At 39.4% G+C, this 24,472-nt stretch overlaps 1 protein-coding gene across 1 annotated transcript; it reads right to left on the minus strand.

The window, feature by feature from the left end:
• Positions 1–1,466: 1,466 nt before the first annotated feature.
• On the minus strand, positions 1,467–24,184 carry EIF4A3 (eukaryotic translation initiation factor 4A3). The gene is made up of 12 exons (XM_070734673.1): positions 23,854–24,184; positions 21,740–21,812; positions 20,809–20,875; positions 20,530–20,592; positions 18,662–18,794; positions 9,247–9,327; positions 8,745–8,886; positions 7,862–8,000; positions 7,577–7,692; positions 7,139–7,246; positions 6,240–6,367; positions 1,467–2,073 (listed from the first exon to the last, which is right to left on the minus strand). Exons 1-12 carry the CDS (start codon positions 24,017–24,019, stop codon positions 2,057–2,059), a joined length of 1,233 nt encoding a protein of 410 aa, XP_070590774.1. The 5' UTR covers positions 24,020–24,184; the 3' UTR covers positions 1,467–2,056.
• Between the last annotated feature and the right edge of the window lie 288 nt (positions 24,185–24,472).

The following is a 24,472-nucleotide window of genomic DNA, read 5'->3' on the forward strand; positions in this document are numbered from 1 at the left end:
ATGCATGGGGGGAGGAAAGGGGTGTTGGCACGTGCACACATGCTAGCACACCTACAAACACCCCTTTTGCACGCCAACCATCATTATTGGTATAGGATCTCCTGCTTCAGCAGGGCATTGGACTAAGTTTTGATTACATATTCTAGTTGCACATGTTCAAAGACTGAGCCATATAATGAATACCTTTTAATCCATGTAACAGTTACTTATGGTGTCCTAAAAAACCTTTCCCCCAAATAACAGTAAGGATCTTGAAAGACCTCGGTTCAGTATGATGCAAAGTTCACATATTTGTTTCAGTTCACTATCATGAATCAAGCAGAAAAGGTAACAAAAACTTTATTCCAGTACAGGTAGCTGAATGCAGTTGGTAAAGTTGAATAAATTAATGTGCTGCCTTAAAAAGTTGTTGGGGAGCTAAGCTAGGTATATTTGTTTATTCCCTTTTGCTATCAAAATCCCTGAATATTATCTGGTATCATATTACATATCCCAAAGGCTGGACACTTGTGCTTTGTCACAGTGTATTCTGTCCAAACTTTAGAGGTGGGGATTGGAAATATTTTGGTTAATTGCTACCATAGAGAACAAAGGTTCTTCCTGTTTGCTTGTAGAATAGCGGGCTAAATACAATCACTTTGTTGCCATTAGCAATAAGAATTCAATTTTATTTTTTCTATTGTAATATATATTTCTTTTTTGTAAGGAGGGTAATAATGATTTTGGCCATGTAAGAGCAGAATATCCATGCATAGGTACAGTCCTTGGGATTTCAAATTGTCCACCGCATATTAAAAGTTCTGAGTAGGGACATGCATTATGCTATAAATATGTTCTGCCTGGTGTGACAGCTGAGCAGTAATTAAAATCAAAATCAAACACAAGACTGGAGTTTCCAAAATATGCTGTCTTCACAAATTGAGGTCTGCAATTACAGCAAAATAATGTCTGTTTATTGCCAAAGAGTCTGGGTTATCTTCAAGACTGATAACAAATGTCTCAACATCCACCCACCCCCAATGTTTGTAAATAAGATCTCCAAACTGGGCTGAAGCAAAGATACTCACTCACTCTTTTGCAAGAGCTACAGTCTTTCATAAGACAATTGTCCAAAAGCTGGATTTCTCTAAGGAAGCAATATGTTGCTTTAGAGAAAACTGTGGATCTGTTTCTTTTTCTCTGTTAAACCACAAACGATAACTCCTGCAAAGAATACTCCCACAAAACCTCTCCTTTTAAACATACTGTAGAATTCCCTATTACTCTCAGCTGTGATCAATATCTTCTCCTGCGTCTATGCAGCTGCTCCTGTCTCCCCATAATCCTTTGCACATGCACATTCAGGATTGGATCATCAAAAGTAATATGTAAATAACAAACATTTGCTAAATAGTTGCTCATCATTTGCTTTAAATTTAAATCTTTAAATTTGTTTTCTATGTTTAAAATGAAAAATCTGAAAACTATTTTAAAATATTTACAGTGGTTTATTTTGTAAACCCATTTTCAGTCAATACCGCTATAAATAATATTTTTGAGGCTATATTCTAATTCATATGGTAAAGAAGAACTGATACATAAACTCTTTAATTCCCATCCCATTTTGACTGTTTTAAGAATCTGAAAAATTAACATTAAAAAAAAAAATCCCCCCACTTTGCTAATTAGAAAACAGGAAGAAAAGAAAAGTGATTAGTTCTAACAAAATTTAGTGAAAAGACAATTTATACGAAAACATAATTGTTTAATCAGGAAAAAAGCAGAAAACAGGATCACAATGAACTTATTTACAGAAATGCCTCTTTACAATTTTCATCAATTACAATTCCTAGGTTTCTGCACTTACACAAAGTAAATAACAACCACTAAGGGCTTTGCACTGCTTCCAATATTACTTTCTGCCAATTCTGATTTAGCAGATGCCTAACCATTTTGAAGTTACACTCTTACGGTTTTCAAACAGCATCAGTAACAAGAAGAGTTCCAAGCAGCTCTTGGGTGTTGTTATAATAATGTATCACAGCTAAGAGGACTTTCTCTCTTCTGTCGTGTTTCTTCAAATAAGATCAGCAACTAGATAAAAGAAAAACAGATGGTGGTGTGAAAATAATGAAAAAGTGGCAAGTCTTATACAAAACCTCACTACAATATAGACAAAGCTACTAAAAATAAATTGATCACATGGCTGGCAGCATTTGAGAAACAACTCAGAAATATTTCTTCTACAATTTCAAGATTATTCACTAGGCCGGTGATGGCGAACCTTTTTTCCCTTGGGTGCCAAAAGAGTGTGCATGCACTCTATCACGCATGCCTGAGTGCCCACATCCATGACTCAATGCCTGAGGAGAGCGAAAGCAGTGTGTCGTGTCGTCGTCCACCCCCCACCCCCCTGCCAGGCTCTCTCGAGATCGGAAACAGCCTATTTCCCAACTTTTGGTGGGCCCAGTGAGCTCATATTTTACCCTCCCCAGGCCCCAAAGGCTTCCCTGGAGCCGGGGGAGGGAGGGTAAAAATGCCCTCCCCCACCCCCCTGGAGGCTCTCTGGAAACCAAAAACGCCCTCCCAGAGTCTCTGTGTGAGCCAAAAATCAGCTGGCCATCATATACATGCATGTTGGAACTGAGCTAAGGCAATGGCTCACGTGCCAGCAGATATGAGCCGAGGTGGGGCAGCAGGTAGAGTGCTGTACTGCAGGCCACTGAAGCTGACTGTAGATCTGAAGGTCAGCGGTTCAAATCTCATCACCGGCTTAAGGTTGACTCAGGCTTCCATCCTTCCAAGGTGGGTAAAATGAGGACCCAGATTGTGGGGGCAATACACTAGCTCTGCTAAAAAGTGCTACAGTGATCCCCCGGTTATTGCGTCCCCGACCATTGCGAACAGGGTAATTCGCGATTTTTCAACCCGGAAGTCAAAACACCATCTGCGCATGCGTGCCCTTTTTTCTATGGGCACGCATGCGTAGATGGTGCCCGGCAGATCAGCTGCTGGGCGGCTTCCCTGGGTCTTCCCCCTCTTGCTGGCGGGAGGGCGAGCAGCGGGCATCAGCAAGGAGTTTCCCCACCGCCCACGCAAACTCCTCGCTGCCGCCCGCCCTTCGCCCGCCCACACCGTTCATTCTCGCCGCTTTGGAGCTGAGTCCTGAAGCGAATTCGCTTCAGGACTCAGCTCGAAAGCGGCCAGAGTGAGCGCGGACAAGCCGTTCGCTGGCGCTAGCTCTCGCCTGCCTGCCCGCTAGCGAGGAGCTGAAGATTGGGGGCGGCGCGGCTGTTTTAAAACGTCGCCACCGGCATGGGGGGCTTGCCAGCACCCCCCGGACCCCCAACCCGGGTTTGGGGGGCTGCTAGGAAGCCCCCCATGCCAGCGGGGACGTTTTAAAACACCCGCGCGACTTTCCAATGAGTCCCGAAGACAACGCGTTTGTCTTCGGGACTCATTGGAAAGTCGCGCGGGTGTTTTAAAACATCCCCGCCGACATGGGGGGCTCGCTAGCACCCCCCCGAACCCCCAACCCGGGTTTGGGGGTGTGCTAGCGAGCCCCCCATGTCGGCGGGGATGTTTTAAAACACCCGCGCGACTTTCCAATGAGTCCCGAAGACAACGCGTTTGTCTTCGGGACTCATTGGAAAGTCGCGCGGGTGTTTTAAAACATCCCCGCCGACATGGGGGGCTCGCTAGCACACCCCCGAACCCCCAACCCGGGTTTGGGGGTGTGCTAGCGAGCCCCCCATGTCGGCGGGGATGTTTTAAAACACCCGCGCGACTTTCCAATGAGTCCCGAAGACAACGCGTTTGTCTTCGGGACTCATTGGAAAGTCGCGCGGGTGTTTTAAAACATCCCCGCCGACATGGGGGGCTCGCTAGCACACCCCCGAACCCCCAACCCGGGTTTGGGGGTGTGCTAGCGAGCCCCCCATGTCGGCGGGGATGTTTTAAAACACCCGCGCGACTTTCCAATGAGTCCCGAAGACAAACGCGTTGGCTTCGGGACTCATTGGAAAGTCGCGCGGGTGTTTTAAAACATCCCCGCCGACATGGGGGGCTCGCTAGCACACCCCCGAACCCCCAACCCGGGTTGGGGGGGTGCTAGCGAGCCCCCCATGTCGGCGGGGACGTTTTAAAACACCCGCGCCGCCCCCAATCTTTGGCTCCTCGCTAGCGCTGCGGAAGTAAAAACACCATCTGCACATGCGCAGATGGTGTTTTTACTTCCGCAGCGCTACTTCGCGAAAACCCGCTCGTTGCGGGGGGTCCTGGAACGGAACCCTCGCAACGAGCGGGGGATCACTGTATTGCTAACATGTTGTAAGCCGCCCTGAGTCTAAGGAGAAGGGCGGCATAAAAATCCAATAAATAATAATAACAAATAATAATAATGGCTTCAAGTGCCGCTTGTGGCACCCGTGCTATAGGTTCGCCATCACTGCACTAGGCTAACTGAAAAGACCTAAGCTTGACTGAGAAACTGTGGACCTATTTAGTTTGTTGGGTTCAGATTAAGCAAGCTCTGCCAGCCAATACTAACATGCATGGTTTAAACAAAAAGTGTAACCTGCCTTGTGAACAAGCCAATTGCTGTTTTCTACATTATTAAATACAGCATAGTTTGGATACTACTTAAATGAAATATAAGTACAAAAAAAACCTATCAAAGAAACCGAGTGGCCATTCTTTTTGTGAAATTAAGTACATTCAGAGACAAGAGTGTCTAGGAAGATTCTCAGTTATCCAGGTCATGGTTGTCCTAAAGGTGCTTTTTCAAGAGGCAACTGGACTTGCTTGTTTTTTATTTGAAGACATTTTGCTTCTCATCTAAGACGTTTTTTCAACTCTGATTGGATGGTGGGGAATGGAAGGACTCCTTCCACTGACCACCATACAGTCAGAGTTGAAGAAGATTCTTGGATGAGAAGCAAAATGTCTTCAAAGAAAAAACAATCAAGTCCAGTTGTCTCTTGAAAAAGCATTTTTGGGTCAGAGCCAACAGGAAGAATTCCTTTCAGTAGGAGAAATTTGGCCTTGCTTTATTCTCCTGGCCAGGCATGAGAATCAGTTGTTTTTAATTTATGTTAAGGTTGTTGTGTTTATTTCTAATTTGGTGCCTAACATTGCTGATGCATTAAAACCACTGCCGCTGTGGTTCACAGGGAGGAACATCTAAAAAGCGAGAAAAAGAGCCAAAAGGACAGCATATAATCCCTTTAAATGTATCTTGTTCCCCATGTAACATTTTTTTCTCACCAATGAACTGATCATTATAATATGTATAAAATCTTGTTATGGTTTTGGGCAACACTGAGGAAAAAGGTTTGATGATATGATTTTTATTAATTTTTCATTGTTTTGTTAATTTTTCCAATATAGTACTTTTGAAAAACGAATGAAAAAATGCAGGGGGGAAGGCAATATATATATATATATATATATATATACACACAGTGATCCCTCGATTATCACGAGGGTTCCGTTCCAAGACCCCTCGTGATAATCGATTTTTCGCGATGTAGGGTTGCGGAAGTAAAAACACCATCTGCGCATGTGCGCCCTTTTTCCATGGCCGCGCATGCGCAGATAGTGGAGTTTGCGTGGGCGGCGGGGAAACCCGAATCTTCGTCTGCTCGCTGCTGCCGCGGCCGCCCAGCATCTGATCTGCTCGGCGGCGGCAGCGAGGAGCCGAATCGGGCTTTCCCCTTTGCATGGGCGGCGGGGAAACCCCAATTCGGCTCCTCGCTGCTGCCGCCGAGCAGATCAGATGCTGGGCGGCCGCGGCAGCAGCGAGGAGCCGAATCGGACTTTCCCCTTTGCGTGGGCGGCGGGGAAACCCCGATCTTCGAGCAGACGAAGATCGGGGTTTCCCCGCCGCCCACGCAAAGGGGAAACCTCGGCTTCTCGCTGATGCCCCCGCTTGCCCGCCCGCCCGCCAGCAAGAGGGGGAGAGATAGAGAAAGAGAGAAGGAAAGAGAGATGAGAGAGGGAGGAAGAGAGTGTGAGAGAGGAAGAAGCAAGATAGAGAAAGAGAGAGAGAAAGAAAGATGAGAAAGGAAGGAAGAGAGTGACGTCATCGGGTGGGAAAAATCGCGATATAGCGTTTCGCGAAGATCGAGATCGCGAAAATCGAGGGATCACTGTATATATTTTAAATTTATTTATTTATTTATTTATTACTTAGATTTGTATGCCGCCCCTCTCCGAATCCTTTGGTTAACCATCTTCTACAAGAAATTTGAGACACTCACCGTTCATTGGCATTTCATCAATCTGGGTAGAATAGTATTGCTCAATGTCTCGCAGGATACGGATATCATCATTCTTTACAAAGTTGATTGCAACACCTTTGCGACCATAGCGGCCTGATCTACCGATCCTGGTGGGAGATCAGATAAACCAATTAACACGTGAAAAGCCAAGGTGGCTCACATTCAGTGCAGAATTCTTCTGCGTCCTTTACTGCCCTTGGCAGAACCAATTACAGAGAATGACTTTTGTGTCAGAACCTGGCCAACTCCTTACCTTATATCAGTGTTGGCCAACCTTTTCTTCCTCGGGTGCCAAAAGAGCATGCGCGTGCACTATTGTGCATGCGCAAGTGCCCATGTCCATAATTCAATGCCTGGGGAGGGTGACAACAACTTCCCCCACCCCCCAGAGGTCCTCTGGAGATTGGAAACAACTAGTTTCCCAACTTCTGGTAGGCGCAGTAGGCTCTGGTTTCACTCTCCCCAGGCTTCAAAGGCTTCCTTGGAGCCGGAGGAGAGTAAAAACGCCCTCCATCCCCCTGGAGACCCTCTGGAAGCCAAAACAGAGCCTTTGTGGGAGCCAAAAATCAGCTGGCCAGCACCCATATACACATTGGAGCTGAGCTAGGGCAACAGCTCATGTGCCAGCAGATGTGGTTCCGCATTCTACCTGTGGCACCCGTGCCATACATTCGCCATCACTGCTTTATATACTTAAAGGCAGAAGCTTATCTTTCATGTTAACAGGACTGCTGAAAATGTGACATACCTTCCCCCCATCATTTTCATTTCAGATAATTATATTATTCAAACATTTAAAATTTTATGACAACATTTTAGAAAGATGATTTTTAAGAACTTAAAAAAAATTTCCATCGAAATATTACAGGTATGCTTACCTGTGTATATACAATTCTCTGTTGTTGGGCAAATCATAGTTAATTATCAAGGACACCTGAGGAACATCCAGACCCCTTGCCCAAACATCTGTAGAAATTAGAACTCGGCTGTAAAAAGAAAAAGCAAGAAAAGGCAAGAAATTTACCTGCTCACAAAGGTGACAGAATGAGTTGCACAACATCGATGCCAGAGGTGGCACTTGCTGAATAAATACTAAGATACCAGGCTCATCTCAAACACACAAAAAAGTAAATATGATGAAAGCTGACCCAGAAGATTAGCTGTTATTCTAAGATACTTAGATGCGCAAGCTAGAGAAATTCAAAAATAAACGTACACAATAACCTCATATCACTCTAAGCAACCATCTAGCAAAAGCTGGAGGATGGTTTTGAATTGTATTTTGGGAGAATATTGGGAAACGAAAGTACTCTTACCTTGCCCCAGATCTGAACTCTTTCATGATGGACTCTCTTTCCTTTTGAGGCATGTCACCATGCATTGATGAAACAGTGAAGTTGGCTTCTCTCATTTTCTCAGTCAGCCAATCAACCTGACCCAGAAATTAGCCACAATTAGTTTTATATTTATTACATGGAGTAACCTAGAAAAAGCGAATTCTCTCTATAATGCATCCTGCATCTAATTCCACCCGTTTGTTAACTTGAACAGAAATTGTGGAATGTTCTCTTGGAACTTATACTAATACTTGACAGACATACCTTCCTCTTGGTATTACAGAAGATGACTGCTTGTGTAATAGTGAGCGTATCATACAAGTCGCATAATGTGTCAAACTTCCATTCTTCTCTCTCTACTGCCACAAAGAACTGTTTGATTCCTTCAAGAGTCAATTCATCACTAAGAAAATGGAAAAAATATATCCAAAGTAAACTTCTTGTTTATGTAAAGCATTTTTATTTTACTCTTCAGTCAAAATGACTTAATGAACTGTTTACAAGAATTAGTAAGATAAGAAATCAGTGGCCTACTGGCTGAACTGAGTATCTCTTATTTCCATTCTTTTTTTCTCTCACACACCTATAGTTTTATATAGTGGTTACAGGGATGTGATAGTTGTAAGGAATACCTCAATGCATGTATTAGATATTAAATTTAGGTTAAAAACTTTCACAACTGAGTAAATATTTTTACAAGATTTTAAATCTGAGAAAAGAATTTGAGAATGCAGGTAATGCAGTTGTAAGCATTGAATTATAGCTCTGGGAATAAAAAAATGAAGAGCTTTGATATCCTATGACAAAGATAGGCTACCAAATTTTTAGTTTAGCTATAACCAGTGTTGGGCTGCAAATTTTTAACAATTCTCTCAACCAGTCATACACAGATTCTCCCCCCACTCAATTTAAAATAATATAAATCTAATTTAAAATATCAATATCGAAAACAGCAATATAAAAAAAAGAAGATAAATGTTAAAGAAGAACATTTAGATAGCAAGTCACGGTTCATAAAACAGAAATATGTTCAGATATTTGTTCTTTATTCTAGTTCAGATCTAAAGTACATGTATTATCAAATTCAAAACGTGACATACAAGGAAGCTCCAATCAAAGCTGGAACATAATGTTTAAAATTACTAACCGTTTCACCAGAATACGAATAGGATCAGTCATAAATTTGTTGGTCATCTCCAAAATCTCATGTGGCAAAGTGGCACTGATGAGAACTACCTGTGTTGCTGGAGGAAGGTATCTATACACATCGTAAATCTGTTCTTTAAAACCTGTATAAGCCAAATAACATAATAAATGATAGAATAAAATCTGGAAGCCTTTTTATATTTTGCTTTTAGGAAACTATGCATTACAAAAATTGATTGAAGTAATCCATGCCCAAGAACTATGTTTGTAGCTTAAATTAGGCTGGTACTCATTAGAAGCACCTGACGTTCAACTCTAGTGTGAGCATTTGACAGTTGATGGATGTTATTTACTCATCATAAAAAGCTATCAAAACTGGGCGGCATGTTTAACTTTGCCTACTAAAAGATATATCTACCAAACTGTGTATCTTTTAAGGTTTTGTTTTCATGTTTTATTTTTTTAATAAGGCTAGGAACATTTGGGATTTACATATTCTTTACCTTTATTGAGCATCTCATCAGCTTCATCCAAAACCAACATTTTAATAGCACGAGTCCTTAAACTTCTGCGACGAATCATATCTGGAAGATTTCAAATTTCTATCAACAATCACCAAAGGTATTAAAAACAATTCCTTGTCCTACAGACTGAATATAGCTCAATATTCTGAGCTATCAATCCAAAATAGTATCAATATTCTGAGCTATCAATCCAAAATAGTATCATTTCAGAATATTTCCTGAAAAGCTTCTGGGGCATGTTGTCATGAAATGATTATGTGTTTCTGAAGTTGGAAGAATGAGCAGCACGAAGACTAGCTGGGAGGAAAATTCAAAAGCAGCAATAAAGAGAAAGACAGAGCCTGCATCCTATGTGAACTAAGAGCTAACACCAGATACGGCCTTCAGGCTACTTACTAGCCATGACTGATCAAAAATAACTAACAGTTATCTTTCCAGATTGTTTCCAAATATAAAGGTCAAGAGAATTAAGTAATAAAACAATTTTTATTACAATCTTTTTTTTTTCCATTTTTTTTATTATTTTTCATAAAACAGACATACAGACATACAAACATTAAACATAAAATGGGGATGTATTTCCCCGCTTCTTTTGAAAGTATACATTCAAATAGAAAAAAGAATACATAATCAAACATTTGTTAAATGTTAAAAAGTCTAGTAAAAAATTTTCAAATCTTAAATATAATATTAGTACGGTATAAGTAAAAATGCTTAATATGTTGTTTATGTGTAATATATTCATCTAATCAAACATTTAAACAAATCTCAATTACTAAACATACATAAAACAAAATTTTTAATATATCGCTTATGAGTAAACTACTATATCAAAATCATCAACGAATACATCTAATATTGTTATTACCTAAATAAAAACAGATCTATCTCTTATTTTTTCTTATCTAACCATTTATATATGTTGTTCCATGTTTCATAAAATTTTGTATCTTCTTGATCGTTTAATCGTCTTGTCATCATATCCATTTCAGCGCAATCTAATATTTTAGCTATAACTTCTTCTTTCTTGGGGATTTCCTCCCCCTTCCAGTTTTGCGCATATATTATTCTAGCCGCAGTTAATATGTGTATGATTAAGTAAAGAGTTTCCTTCTTATAAGTCTGATTAGTAATTCCTAATAAGTAAAATTCCGGGGTGTTATCTATGTCATGTTTTAATACTTCTTTTAATATCTTCTCAATCATCTTCCAATAAATTTTAGCTTTACCACATGTCCACCATTGATGGTAATAAGTTCCTATATCTTTCTTGCATTTCCAACACAGTGGGGATGTTTTAGGAAACATTTTTGCAATCCTGTTTGGTGGAAGGTGCCATCTATAAAACATTTTAATTTGGTTTTCTTTTAATGAAACTGACTTGGTCATTTTCCAATTATTAATCCAGACTTTTTCCCAAGTATCTATATCTATTTCCTTACCTATATTTCTGCACCATCTTATCATGGTATCTTTTAGAGTCAACTCTATATTTTTATGAGCGATAAGAAATTTATATATTTTCCCTATCATTTTTACTGAATTGTTAATAATTAAATGACTTAGCAAATTCTTACTTTTATTAAAAGTGTAAAGAGTTATATCCTTCTGATATCTGGATCGAATCTGGGCATAATGCCACCAATCTATTATTATCCCTTCTTCTTGTAGTTTATTCCTAGGCTTTAGCTTCATCTGATCATTTAATAATTCTTTATATCTATAAAATATTTTTGTGTCTTTTATAGATTTTGGATGTGTTATTGCTTCTAGGGGGGCTATCCATTCTGGGACATTTAAGAAGTGGTTTTTCCTTATGTCCTTCCAAACCTCTAGTAAATACTTCCTTAATGTGTGTCTTTTAAAATATGAGTGATTTTTTTCCTTGTCATACCATATAAATGCATGCCAACCCAGCATAAGATCATGTCCTTCTAAATTTAATATTCTTTTATTCTCTAAAGTTATCCAATCTTTAATCCATGTTAAGGCGGCGGCCTGGTAATATAATTTCCAGTTTGGAAGACCAAATCCTCCTCTTTCTTTAATGTCTTCCAAACAGTTTATTTTTATCCTTGCTTTTTTCCCTTGCCATATAAATTTTTTAACTAAGTTTGTCAAAGTTTTAAAAAAAGTTCCCCCTGGGTTTATTGGAATTACCTGAAAAAGAAATAAGACCTTGGGCAGAATATTCATCTTGATTGTGGCAATTCTTCCTAAAAATGATATTTTCAGGTTATTCCATGTTTCTAAATCTTTTTTAATTTCTGATAATAATTTTATGTAATTATCATTTTTTAATGTTATTGTTTTCGCTGTTAAATTTATTCCTAAATATTTTACTTTCTTTACGGTTTTTATTCCAGAAATATTTTCTAATTTAGTTTCTTGTATTTTATTCATATTTTTAGTTAAGAAAGAAGTTTTGCTTTTATTTATCTTTAAACCTGCTACCTTTCCGTATTGTTCAATGGTTTGCAATAAAGAAGAAACAGTTGTTATCGGTTCTTCAATTATAAACGTTAAGTCATCTGCAAAAGCTTGGAGTTTGTAAGTTTCATCTCCTATAGTTAAACCTTTTATTTCGGAATCCGCTCTTATTTTAATTAATAAAGTTTCAAGTGTCATAATAAATAACAATGGTGATATAGGACATCCTTGACGAACTCCCTTATTTATATCAAGTGCTTGTAATTGATTATTATTTAATATTATCTTAGTCGTTTGTTTTGAATATATAGTATCTATTAAATTAACAAATTTTGAGCCAAATCTCATTTTATTTAATTGCATTTTTATAAATGTCCAGTTAACGTTGTCAAAGGCCTTTTGAGCATCTAGGAACATTAAGGATGCTGTCTTATCTGGGTGTTGTTCATAGTATTCTAATGTGTTTATTACTGTTCTAAGATTATTTTTAATTTGTCGCCCTGGTAGAAATCCATTTTGGTCTTGATGTATTATTCCATTTATAATTCTTTTAAGTCTATCTGCATAAATGGCAATAAATATTTTATAATCTACATTTAATAAAGATATGGGTCTATAATTTTTGATTTTTACTGGGTCAGTGCCAGATTTGTGTATTAAAGTTGTCAACGATTCTGACCAAGATTTCGGAATTTTACCCTCAAGTCTACATAAGTTAAAAGTTTCTAACATATAGTTTCTTACTATTTCATTGTCTATCTTATACCATTCTGCCGGTATAGCATCTGGACCAGTGGCCTTATTGTTTTTCTGTTTTTTAATTATAGTTAGGAGTTCTTCCATTGTTATTGGTCCATCCAACATAGTCTGTTGATCTTCTGTTATTTGTGGTAATTTTGAAGCCTGCAAGTAATTAAAAACCTCATCTTCACTAACAGTGTCTTTGGCATAAAGATCTTTATAAAAATTATAAACAATATCTGCCTTTCCTTCTGTATCATATTTTATTGTACCATCTTTGTCTTCTAATTTTTTTATCAATTTGGATTGACTCTGCTTTCTAAGTTTATATGCTAACCATCTGCCTGGTTTATTTGCATGTTCAAAATAATGTTGTTTTGCTCTTTTAATTTTTTCAGTTATTTGATTTTGTTCTATAATTCTAATTTTATGTTTAATTACATTTATTTCTGTTTTAAAGTCTCTGTTCTTGGTGTGTTGCTGCGATGCAAATTCCAATTGTTTTAATTCATTTATTAATTGTACATACTTTAATTTATTTTCCTTATTGTATTTTGCTGTATAAGATATTGTTAACCCTCTTATATAAGCTTTGAGTGTATCCCATATATTCTGTGGAGTGGTGTCTGGGGTTTTATTAATTTCAAGAAATATTTTTAATTCCTTTTCGATCCAATCCTTATATTTCTTATCATTTAATATATTTCTATTCATCCGCCAAATATTCTGTTTGTTGTTCCTTCTTATATAGACCACTATTGGGTTGTGGTCAGCCCATGTATTAACATCTATCTCTACTTCCCTTATTTGTTCTGCAAGCATTTTTGGTGTCCATACCATGTCTATTCTTGTCCAGATTTTGTGAGGATTAGAATAAAACGTAAATTGTCTTTTATGGGGGTGTCTTTCCCTCCATATATCATTTAACAATAATTCTGTTTTCATTTTTTGGAAAGTACTAGGTAGTAGATTTCTTTTTGTTTTTTTCCTTTTATTGTGACTCCCTCCCCCTGAATGGTCTAATTGCCTATTCACAATAGCATTAAAATCACCTATTATTAATACATTCTCAATAGCTAAATCTATTATTATTTGATGTAAATTTTTATAAAATGTCATTTGGTCTTCGTTGGGAGCATAAATAGAAACAACCACTATAGGTCTAGGTTCAATATCAACTTGTACAATCAGTATTCTACCATCATTATCCTTATATATTTGTTTGGAATTTATAGAGTTCTCTACATACATCACCACACCTCTCTTTTTTTGATCTGCTAATGCAGCATACATTTTTCCAATTTTGGGATTCAACAATAATTTTTGGTTATCTTTTTTGATATGTACTTCTTGTAATATTGCAATTTGAGCATTTTGATTTCTGATTTTAGAGAAGATTTGTTTCCTTTTCCTTGGTTCATTAAGTCCATTAACATTTACCGAAAAGATCTTTAGATCTTTAGTTGTTGTCATTTAGTAGGTTTTTTGGTTTCTCGCTGAGGCTGAACTCTTCTTATAGCACCTTGGTCCTGCTCTATTACTTGAGCAGTGGCCCCCAAAAGTTCTTCTTGTTGGATTGCTAGTATCTCCCCTGGTTGCTGTTGCGCTGGTTGTTGTTGAGCCTCTTGTTGTTTATCTGAAAAGTCCATGTGGCTGATGCCACTATTTTCAAAGAAATACCTAGCTTGTTCTACATTTTCCAGCTTGTATCTTGTAGAACGCCATGTCAGAGAAAGACCTTGTGGGATTAACCAACGATAGGTTATATTTTCTTTGATCAAAATTCTGGTAAGAAACTGGTAATCTCTTCTGCTCTCTCTGACACTTCTTGGAACTTGTTTTAATATTTTTATTTCCACTCCTTGATGTTGGAGTTTGGAATTTCTTGCCCAATGAAGTATGTCATCTCGTAAAGTTTTCCTGGTGAATTTGATATGAATCTCTCTTGGGAGATTGTGGCGACGGATGTAACTATTCGAAGTCCTGTAAACTTCATCGATTTCTTTCACTAGCGCAGCAGGATCCTCCTGGAGTATTCCTCCAATCGTTTCCGCCATAGTCATTTTTAAATCTTCATCTTTTTCCTCTTTTATGTTCTGAAATCGTAGTCCATACGAAGCACGTTGCATCTCCAGCTGAATAATTGATTCATCATGTCTTCTGTGTCTTGCATCAGCTCTCCCTTCAAGATAATCAATTCTTTTTGCATTTTTGTCAGATTTCTCTTCAACCTTTTTCACTCGATCATCACTTTCTTGTAGTGTTTGTTGGATCACCTTTATCTGGTCTTTCACCTCGCCCATATCAGCTTTCAGTTGGGCCATCTCCTTTTTAAATTCTGCCAAGTCTGCTTTTATAGCTTCCCTTTGTTGTGTTGCATCCTGTTTTATAGCCTCTCTTTGTTGAGTAGCATTCTCTTGAGATTTAAGAATGAGGTCCTGCATATTGTTTAAAGTTTCTTGTAATGTTGCAAAGTTGGGCTGCGTTGTTTTGTCTTTTTCTTTATCCTTGGAAGACATAGCTGACGCCTGGTGCGTCGGGGAAGGACGCGGGGACACTTGTGGAGAAGAGATTGTTGCTGTGGTTTGTTTTTTAACCGTTTTAACAACCGTTGAAGAAGTTGACATTGTCAAATTTGAATCCACTGTTTAAAATTCGAATTAATTTAAATCAATCTAAATTTGTATGTGGTGAAAGGGAGAAAATTTCTGTAAATTCCAAATCTATTCAATCTATTTTATTAACAATTAACCTTAAATTATAACTATTCAGTTGTCAAAAGAAAAATAAAAAATTCAAAATTCAAAATCCAATATATGTTGTTATTACTATTGCTGTTATTAAAAAAATTTAAAAATATAATAACACAGAGAACAAAAGTAAAACCTTTAGAAATAAGAAACAAGTAAAAATTAAAAATAAGTGGTCTAATAAGAAAACAAAGTAAATAACAGCAAAAAAAGAATAATAACTATTTTAAGAAGGGAGGTTCTAGGGAGGTAAAGAAAAAGGAGGAAAGGAGAAAAGACTTAATAAAGCAGTAAAAGGAGAGAGAAAAAAAGGAAAAAGGGGGGGGAATATTTCAATTCAAATAATTAGAATAGAGCAGGGAACCAAGGTTTACTAACAATGCATAGTCTTCAATTCAAACTTCTTTTACAGATAGAAATAAAAAAAGAAAAAATCAGAAGGAGATCAAAAAAGGATTAATTAATCAAAGAAAAAACACAATGTATATAGTTATAGTCTTCTTATAAATCAAGAAATTATAAATGAAGAATATGAATCCAGATGTCAGAAAATACAATTATACTTAATCCCAATTGCAGGTCTCAAGAAGAAAGTCAAATTAATAATTTTCTTGTGGTTAAAATGGAGTCTGTATTCTTTTCCAAATCCAAGACAAAGGCAAAAAAAAAATAGATCTCAAAATGGAGTCAGGTTAGAAGTCAGAAGTTCATATGTCCAGACAGATGTGAAAAAGTTTTCAAAAAAATAATCCCAAGAAAAAGGCAATCAGCAAGTAATCCAAAGTAATCCAAAAACAATCAGCAAGTAATCCAGTTAGGTTAGTCCAAGGGTGAATATTCCAAAGGAAAGGTATCAGTTCCTTCTATTTCACTTTATTTTCAAGTTGTTATATGATGTTATTATGTTGCAGAGACAACAGGGTGAAAGAAAAAAAAGGCAACAAAGTTATATTCCTCCGCTGTTGAGATGTCAGCCCGGAACACAATGCTTTTAACAGACTATAGTAAAGAAATTTTGCTCTTCATTGCTAATTTCTTTTAAGCATTGAAGTCTTCTAAATAGTCATTTCCAATTTAAGCTCTTTTATTGAAGCATAAGGTAAAAAAAATGTTTTATAGATTTCAAAATCCAAATACAAAATGGAAACAATGAAATGAGAAAAGTTAGTCTCGGCTGTTATTTGCGGATGAAACTCAAAGAGAAAAAAAAAACTTTCACTTTCGCCTCGTTAAAGAAAGCTTTCCCTTGAGGCTTTCGAACGATCAAATCTTCAAATTTTAATCTTGAAACAAAGAGGAAATTTTTTACCTTAAGTCCTTTATCGAATGTATTCTTTTTCAGTAGATTAAATGTGGAACTTTCACTTCAAAAATTTTTCTCGGCTTCCCGCTGGGCGAGGGAAGAAAGCGCTGGCCGGTCCTCTTAAACAAAGAGGATCGGTTCTCCCGTCTTCGAAGCTGCGGGGCGAACCGCTGCCTCCGGAGTCTCAGCGATGGCTCCTCGGGCAGAGGAGAGCCCCCTGTTCTGGGATCGGGCCATCCGAGCCCGATCCGATCGCAAATGCGACCTTCGGAGGGGGTAGAAGGGATCGCCTGGCAGAGCCCTGCCAAAGATGTCCCGCCGCGATCTCCACCAAACCGGAAGCCCACAATTTTTATTACAATCTAAAGCAGCGTTTCCCAACCGGTGTGCCGCGGCACACTAGTGTGCCGCGAGACATGGCCAGGTGTGCCGCGAGACGCTCCAGCTGGGCGGGGCGCTGCCGGCGCCCCTGCCTGAATGTTGTCCTATGGATGGTCTTGGGCTTCACAGTCGCTTCCTGGTTCCCTCTCCTCCCACCGCCTGTGTCTCCCGCCGTCACCTCCACCAAGCCGTCGCCCGTTGCCGTGGGTTCCTCGAATGGGAGCTGCCGCTTCCCTCCGTCCAGCTCAGCCACGCTGCCTTAGAAAGCACAGAGGTTATTGCCACCGCTTCTGCCTCCACTCAGGGAGCCACCGTGGTCACCGCGCCTTTTCCTCTCGCTCAGCTCAACCACGATGGCTCCCTGAGTGGAGGCAGAGGTGGCGGCAATAACCTCTGCACTTTCTACGGCAGCGTGGCTGGGCTGCCTGGAAGGAAGCGGCAGCTCCGAGGAATGAGGTGCTGGCGGTAGACACAGGCAGAGGGAGGAGAGGGAACCAGGAAGCAACCGTAAAGCCCAAGACCAGCCACAGGATGACCTTCAGCCAGGGGCGACGGGACCGCGCGCAGCCATGGTGGGAGCAGCATGAGAAAGAGAGGATTCTATCCCACGAGGAGACGCCCACCAAGCTGCAGGTCCCGCTGCCGTCGCCTTCTTTCCCTCCGCCTCTTTCTCCTCGTGCAGCCTGAGCCCGCCTTTGCGAGTCCGCCCTGGCTTTCGCTTCGCCCCATGATTTCCCCGCAATTTCATCCAGGCCACCTCTTGCCTCCTTTTGAACTGCGGGGAAATCTGCGGGCGAAGCAAAAGCCAGGGCGGGAGAGAAGCGTGGGGGTGGGGAAGGAGGAGAGCCCCTCAGCGCTTCCCCTCCGCCAAGCTGCCTGCTTGTCCTCGCGCCTCGTTGCTACCTCCTGCCTTTTTCCAGGGGCCTTTGGAAGGCACCCAGGAAAGGGGGGGATTGGGGGTGGCTGCAGCGGCTTCTCGTCCTCCTCATCCGGCTGCTAACGCCCGCCCGGACCCTCTTGCAGTCCCTTCACCGAGCGCTTTTGTCCCAGGCTGTCAGCGAAAGGGCTACAGGACAGGCAGGGCAGGCGTTCTTCTCACAGCTGAGGCAGGATTTGGAATGTCGGGGGTGTGTGCGTGCGGGCTCCGCATCCCCCTGCCACCCGGAACATTTAAAATAAGAAAAACCTTCGCCGGCCTCCGCAGAGAAGAAAGGAAGAGAGAGCAAGAGAGAGAGAGCAAGAGAGACATAGCAAGAGAGGCAGAGAGAGAGAGAGACAGAGACAGAGACAGAGAAAGAGAAAGAGAGAGAAAGAAAGAGAGCTAGCAAGAGAGAGAGAAAGAGAGACACAGAAAGAGAGACAGAGAGAAAGAGATAGCAAGAGAGAGAGAAAGAGAGAGAAGCAGAGAGGCAGAGAGAGCAAGGGAGAGAGAAAGACATATAGGGAGGGAAGGAGGGAGAGAGAAAGAGAGCAAAAAAGAGAGGAAGAAAGAGGGATGGAGAGAAAGAAGGAAAGGAAGGAAGAGAGAAAGAGTGAGGGAGAAATAGAGCGAAATGGAGGAAGATTTTTTTTTGGTCAAAACTTTTCTTTAGCCACCTCCCCCCGGCCCCCACCCCCCCGTTCAGTGTTCCCCAGGATTTTGAAAATATGAATAATGTGCCGCGGCTCAAAAAAGGTTGGGAAACACTGATCTAAAGTATAAGACAACTGAAAACTATCATGAATCCAAACAGAATTTTAGCCAAAATATTAACTATGGACATGGTATTATACATAATTATATATTCACCAAATACACGACCAGGTGTGCCAGCAACAACATGCTGTCCATAATCCAGCTTCCTGATATCTTCACCAACATTGGTCCCACCAATACATGCATGACATTGGACATTCATGTAATCACCAAGAGCAAGCAGCCCCTGTAAAAATGAGTCCATACGTTACTTAATAGGAATTAAGAGTTCTAATACCTCCTGAAATGTAATTGAGGCTATAGTATATAAACAGAATGAATAGGCAAATTCTTATATGTGAATCCATTCTCCCCAGTGCCGATATTAAACATATTGTTCAAGATTGTCACAATGTGTATTCTCTGGTTCCCTAGAAGACTTGCACAAAACCAATGCCAGAGGTGATCTCCTGGATAACTGAATTGGACATCCAGTTATGAGGCCACTGCTGTTCCCTTGTAGAAATTTTGTATGTAATTATGGGGATTGTGTGTAAAGATTTACTTATGTTCTCATCATATTCTAAATAAATAATAATTCTTTCCTTCTAACTTAGTGTTTGATTCATGTCTATGATTACAATTGTGTCTGGTTTCCTTTTTAATATAACTTGCCATAATAAATTGACAGATTAACAGATTTGAAAGGGACCTTGCAGGTCATCTAATCCATCCCCCTGCTCAAGCAGGAGAACCTGCATCTGCCTCTACCTAGGATCAAATTAACCACCTCCTGATTGACATTATTATATTTATATCTTGTGTTTCTTTTACTATAGAACACAAGATAAATTCTGCTAAGCATTGCTGAGATCAAACTATGCATGTGCCCTGAGAGTTACTCAATACCTTAGTAGAGGCAGTTCAAGGCTACAGGAATTTGAGCAAAGAATCCTGTTGATGCAGTCCGCAAGGAATTTAAAAGTCAATTAAATTAAATTAAATGTTTATCAGGCTTTATTAGATTCAGCACATAGTGCTGCTCACCACAATGCCAACCTGGCCACTGTATACCTAGGAGTGACCTCAGAGAACAGCATGTTAATCCTACAGGCATTCAAAATTTATTTTATTTATTTATTTATTTATTAGATTTGTATGCCGCCCCTCTCCATAGACTCGGGGCGGCTCACAGCAATAATAAAAACAGTGTACACTAACAAATCTAATATTTAAAAATATCTAAAAACCCATTATTGTTTTAAAAAACATGCACACAAGCATACCATACATAAACTATATAGGCCTAGGGGAGATGTCTCAATATTAATTTTAAAGGCATTTGTATACTGTATCACTTGTTTAGAGACTGTGTCAACACAGACTCCACAGCCTAACCACCTCAACCAACCACAAACCCCTAAGACTTCAATCTAAAGCACACTGAAGATGTCTTCTCAAATGGGGACCAAACGTTTGCTGTCAAATCGCCAAGCTCAGAGCTGAAACCAACAACATACCATATTTTTCGGATTATAACACAAACATTGGTTTTAGAGGAGGAAAACAAAGAAAAAATTGCCGTTCGCCACCATTGCAACCATTGCCGCCGCCACACATTCACTGCAGGCCGTTTGCCGGCAAATAGGCAGTGGTAGTGATAGTGGCAGCTGCAGCGATCCCTGCTGCCTACAACAGTTGACTGGTAGCACACTAACCCTCTCCCTCCACCACAATATTCACTCTATAAGATGCAGACATATTTACCCAGTTCGGGGTGGTGGTGGTGGGGTGAGTCTTATAGACTGAAAAATAACAATTAATATTCAAAGACATTTGAAATATTTCCATGTAATAGTACATCCTGATTCTAAATAGTCATTAGGCATTATTGAGTTGCAACTTGGAACAAAGAAAGAATTGGCCAGGGCTTAACTGATGTAATATTCTTTTGCAAATATTATTATCTAACATTGATTTACCTTCTGAATTTGTACTGCCAACTCTCTGGTAGGTGCCAAAATTAATGCCTGGGTTTCACGAACCTAATTGAAAGAATGAAAGATAACTATATGATATTCAATATTGCAATCACCTCCAAATACATATTTTAAATCTCAACTGCTCCTTTTTAAAGGAAGTATAAGTATGGTCCCAGAATATAATCCAAAGGATAGAGGTCATTACTCCACAACATAATTTAATATTTTCCACTCAAAATAATATATGCATCTTCATAAAACAAATATTCTAAAAGTTACCTGGATATCCAGACATTGTAGTACAGAGATGGAAAATGTTGCTGTTTTGCCTGTTCCAGACTGTGATCTAGAAAGAAACGACTGAATAACTAAATTTGATTAAATACACAAAAAAATATTTACTACATGATATATGATTACCTTTGCCTGGGTCTATTTAGGGAGATTTACCTTATATTTGTAGTGTTTTCTAATGCGAATTAACAGTTAACCATACAATGCACTGGTATTTGTAGATATTTGCAAATAAAATCTAGTTGATCTAGGTTTACCCACTTATTAACAATTAAGCTTGCTATGACTTATTTTCTATATATAAACGCATAACAAAAAAGTTTTCTCGTGTCATAAATGGATACTATGACAACTGATACACACGCACACACATACACATCCAGTGAAAATTGTCCAGATCAGTTTTATTCCATTATAAACAGCTATAAATTATTTGCCTGATCACAATGAAATCACTGTAGCTCTTGAAATACAAGCCTAGGATTGAATTTAATTTACTTGATGTTCAGCAAAATAAAAATAAACTTATACTAGTATAAGTTTAATAAATCAAAACACTTTACATAGAATGTGAATTAGGTTAATTATCTGTCAGGGCCTAACCTCATGATAGTTACATGAGCACACTTTCTAAGCTCATAAGTGATTTATGTGGAATGAATCTCTTTAAATTAATAGATATATGACACAGCCAAATTTACGGTATATTTCTATATAATTTAACTCTAATATCTAGAGCTGCATAAAATTAAATTAAACTAGTGCCATGAAACAATATGTTCTTCCTATAAAAACACTTAAGGAGAACTTACTATTTATGAGCAAGAACATCAAGAACAATTTCTTTTTTAACTATAAAAATAATATCACAAAGCATACTGTTCAAACTTTCTTTTTAGAATAAAATTCCACTTACTGAGCAATCACGTCTCTTCCTTTAATAATCTGTTTAATTGCTCTCTGCTGGATAGCTGAAGGTTTCTCAAATCCTAAGGGAAAATGTTTTTAAATTAAAATTTAGATTTTTCCCTCCACAAATATGCTATCAAAACTGATTAAAATATAGTAAACAAACCACGAAGAAATGCAATGAAATCTAGAATTAACATACATATTTAAAAATAAGCAAGCAGGCTCCTACCTCCACATAATTTTAGTAACAGAGCTGACTCTAATGGGTAGGCTACTTTAAGATACCATTAGGTAGATAAGACCAAAATTAAGAGAAATGCAGCTCTAATCTGTCTGAATAAATTTACTACTACTCTTGAATAAACAACTTATCAGGTGATCCTACAGGAATGACCAAAGGATCTGATCAACTCCAATTACAGCATCAGGAACCATGCCTGGTTTTCCTGTATATTTTGCAACTGATATTTGTTACCCATGTTGTATGTGTGATAATTTCCTTTTTTAAAATAAAATAAAGTATATTTGCCTAGAAATGAGCCATTCCTGAACAGCTGCTTTAGATATAACTGTATCCCCAAGGCCTGGAGAAAGTTAACTTTCTTTGGGACCGCCTTCTGCTGCATACCTCCCAGAAACTCACAATCGGCCTTCTCTGGGTCAACCAAACAATGTTGGCTGGCGGGCTCCCGGGAAAGAGCCTTCTCTGTGGTGGCTCCGGCCCTATGGAACCAACTGCCTCCAGAGATTAGTTTCCTCCCCACCTTGCCAACCTTCCACAAAACTCTAACATAATTGAACTTTATCATCTTGCTGTATGACTATGGTGTGTACGAATGTGGTTGCATGATTTTTAACCTGGGGTTTTTAGATCATTTTAAAATTGTTTAATTGTTTTGTATTTTTTATGCTGTGACCTGCCCCGAGTCTTTGGAGAAGGGTGGCATATAAGTCCAATCAATCAATCAATCAATCAAAACCTGGCTCTTCCATCAGGCCTGGGGCCATTGATTGACTGAGATGTTATCTAGATCCAGCCGTGAATGAGGAATGATTGTGAGAATGTGTGTTTTAATGGGATTTTTTAAATTAATGTTTTTTTATATTGTTCTAACAATTGTTTTTACTTGTTGGAAACCACCTGGAGTCCTTCGGGAGTTGGGCGGCATATAAGCATAACTAATAAATTAATATAATAATAATAATCATCATCATCATCATAATAATCATCATCGTTGAAAGGAACCTTGGAGGTCTTCTAGTCCAACCCCCTGCTTAGGCAGGAAACCCTACACTACTTCAGACAATTGAGGAAGGCGGCCTAGAAATTTGATAAAATTAAATTAATAGATTAGATAGCTGGATAGATAGATAGATAGATAGATAGATAGATAGATAGATAGATAGATAGATAGATAGATAGATAGAGGGTCATACATCAAGGTTTGACAAAGTAACAATTATCCTTTGTGTTACAGTCTTATTTGGGAAATAAGATGGATATGAATCCATCTTTAGATGGGTTAACATAGCAAAACTTCAACTCACTTAGGATTTTACCAAGAAGTTAAAACTACTAATCTCACTGTTATCTCTCACTCACTTCAACAAAATGCCCTTCTTTAAAACAGAAGGAGAGGATCTGAACGGGGAAAACGGCAGTTTCAAACATCTGCAGATTGCTGGGAGGATTTTATTTAGAAATGCCATTAACGGACGCTTTTCATCAAATCACCAACAAATACCCAAGGGAAGCCCCTGACCCTTGCTTGCTCCATTTCACGACCACTCTATTTAAGGCCCAGCAATCCTGGAATGAAGGACAAGTGGACGGGTCCAGATTTATTTATTTATTTGTTTCGTTTCGTCAAGTACGTATTGATGATATACATATATAATAATCTTTATATACTGTACATGATACTAGTAAAAGCGAAACATTAGGGCAGGGGACGGAAGGCATTCTGGGGCACTTATGCACGCCCCTTATGCGGCGGGGGAAGCGGCTCCCGTCCTTTCCCGCTCTTCATCCTTATCAACCGGTTTCTGAGGTGGCCACACGACTGATGCCGTTTCTCCACTCTCCGGTCTCCCCCCTGCCCCCCCGCCCCCACTCACCGTAGGCGTAGATGCCGCGCAGCAGGTCCTCCCGCAGGCCCATCGTGTCGAAAGTGGGGGTGACATCCACCTCTTCGCTAGTCTCGAATTCCACCTTGGTCATGTCCTCCTCCTTCAGCAGCCGCTTCCGAGCGGAGCCCGTCACACCTCCCGGAGCCCCCGACATAGTTTCGCGCCGATTTCTTGTCCCCCTGATCCACAGCACTCAACACCCGACCGCCCGACACCCGCCTAGGCTTAGGAAGGCTCAACGTGCCGAAAAGGCCCGCCTACGTCACTTCTGCGACACAACTACGAAGTGGCGCATGCGCTTTGATCTCGCTTCCGACGCGCACAGATGGCGAACCGTTAAGCTGAGGGACGTACGCTTGTTTCCTCAGAGATAAGAATGCGAATAGATTGGAAGCAAATTTTGCGAGGATCACTTAGCTTTCATTCATTTTAAATAACTTTTAAAACAGAGAAACCTGAAGCACAATGCTGCTAGTGCAGTGGTCATATAAGAAGAGGTTAAAAGCGTGAGGGAATCTCACTTCAGTTTCTGATTTATAATATTACAGCGATTAATACATACAATATAGGCAAATATTCTCAGCTACAGTTTCTCAATGTGCAATAC

The sequence above is a fragment of the Erythrolamprus reginae genome, chromosome 1, assembly GCF_031021105.1.
Source record: "Erythrolamprus reginae isolate rEryReg1 chromosome 1, rEryReg1.hap1, whole genome shotgun sequence".
NCBI classification, from domain to species: domain Eukaryota; kingdom Metazoa; phylum Chordata; class Lepidosauria; order Squamata; family Dipsadidae; genus Erythrolamprus; species Erythrolamprus reginae.

What these genes read in the sequence shown, in the direction of transcription:
- EIF4A3 (XM_070734673.1), bottom strand. Translation starts at nt 24,019, where the DNA reads ATGTCGGGGGCTCCGGGAGGTGTGACGGGCTCCGCTCGGAAGCGGCTG. An exon ending in TGGCAGTACAAATTCAGAAG is followed by an intron (nt 18,795 to 20,529) that starts GTAAATCAATGT and finishes TCATTTTTACAG; the next exon opens with GGGCTGCTTGCTCTTGGTGA. An exon ending in TGATGAGATGCTCAATAAAG is followed by an intron (nt 8,887 to 9,246) that starts GTAAAGAATATG and finishes TGGCTTATACAG; the next exon opens with GTTTTAAAGAACAGATTTAC.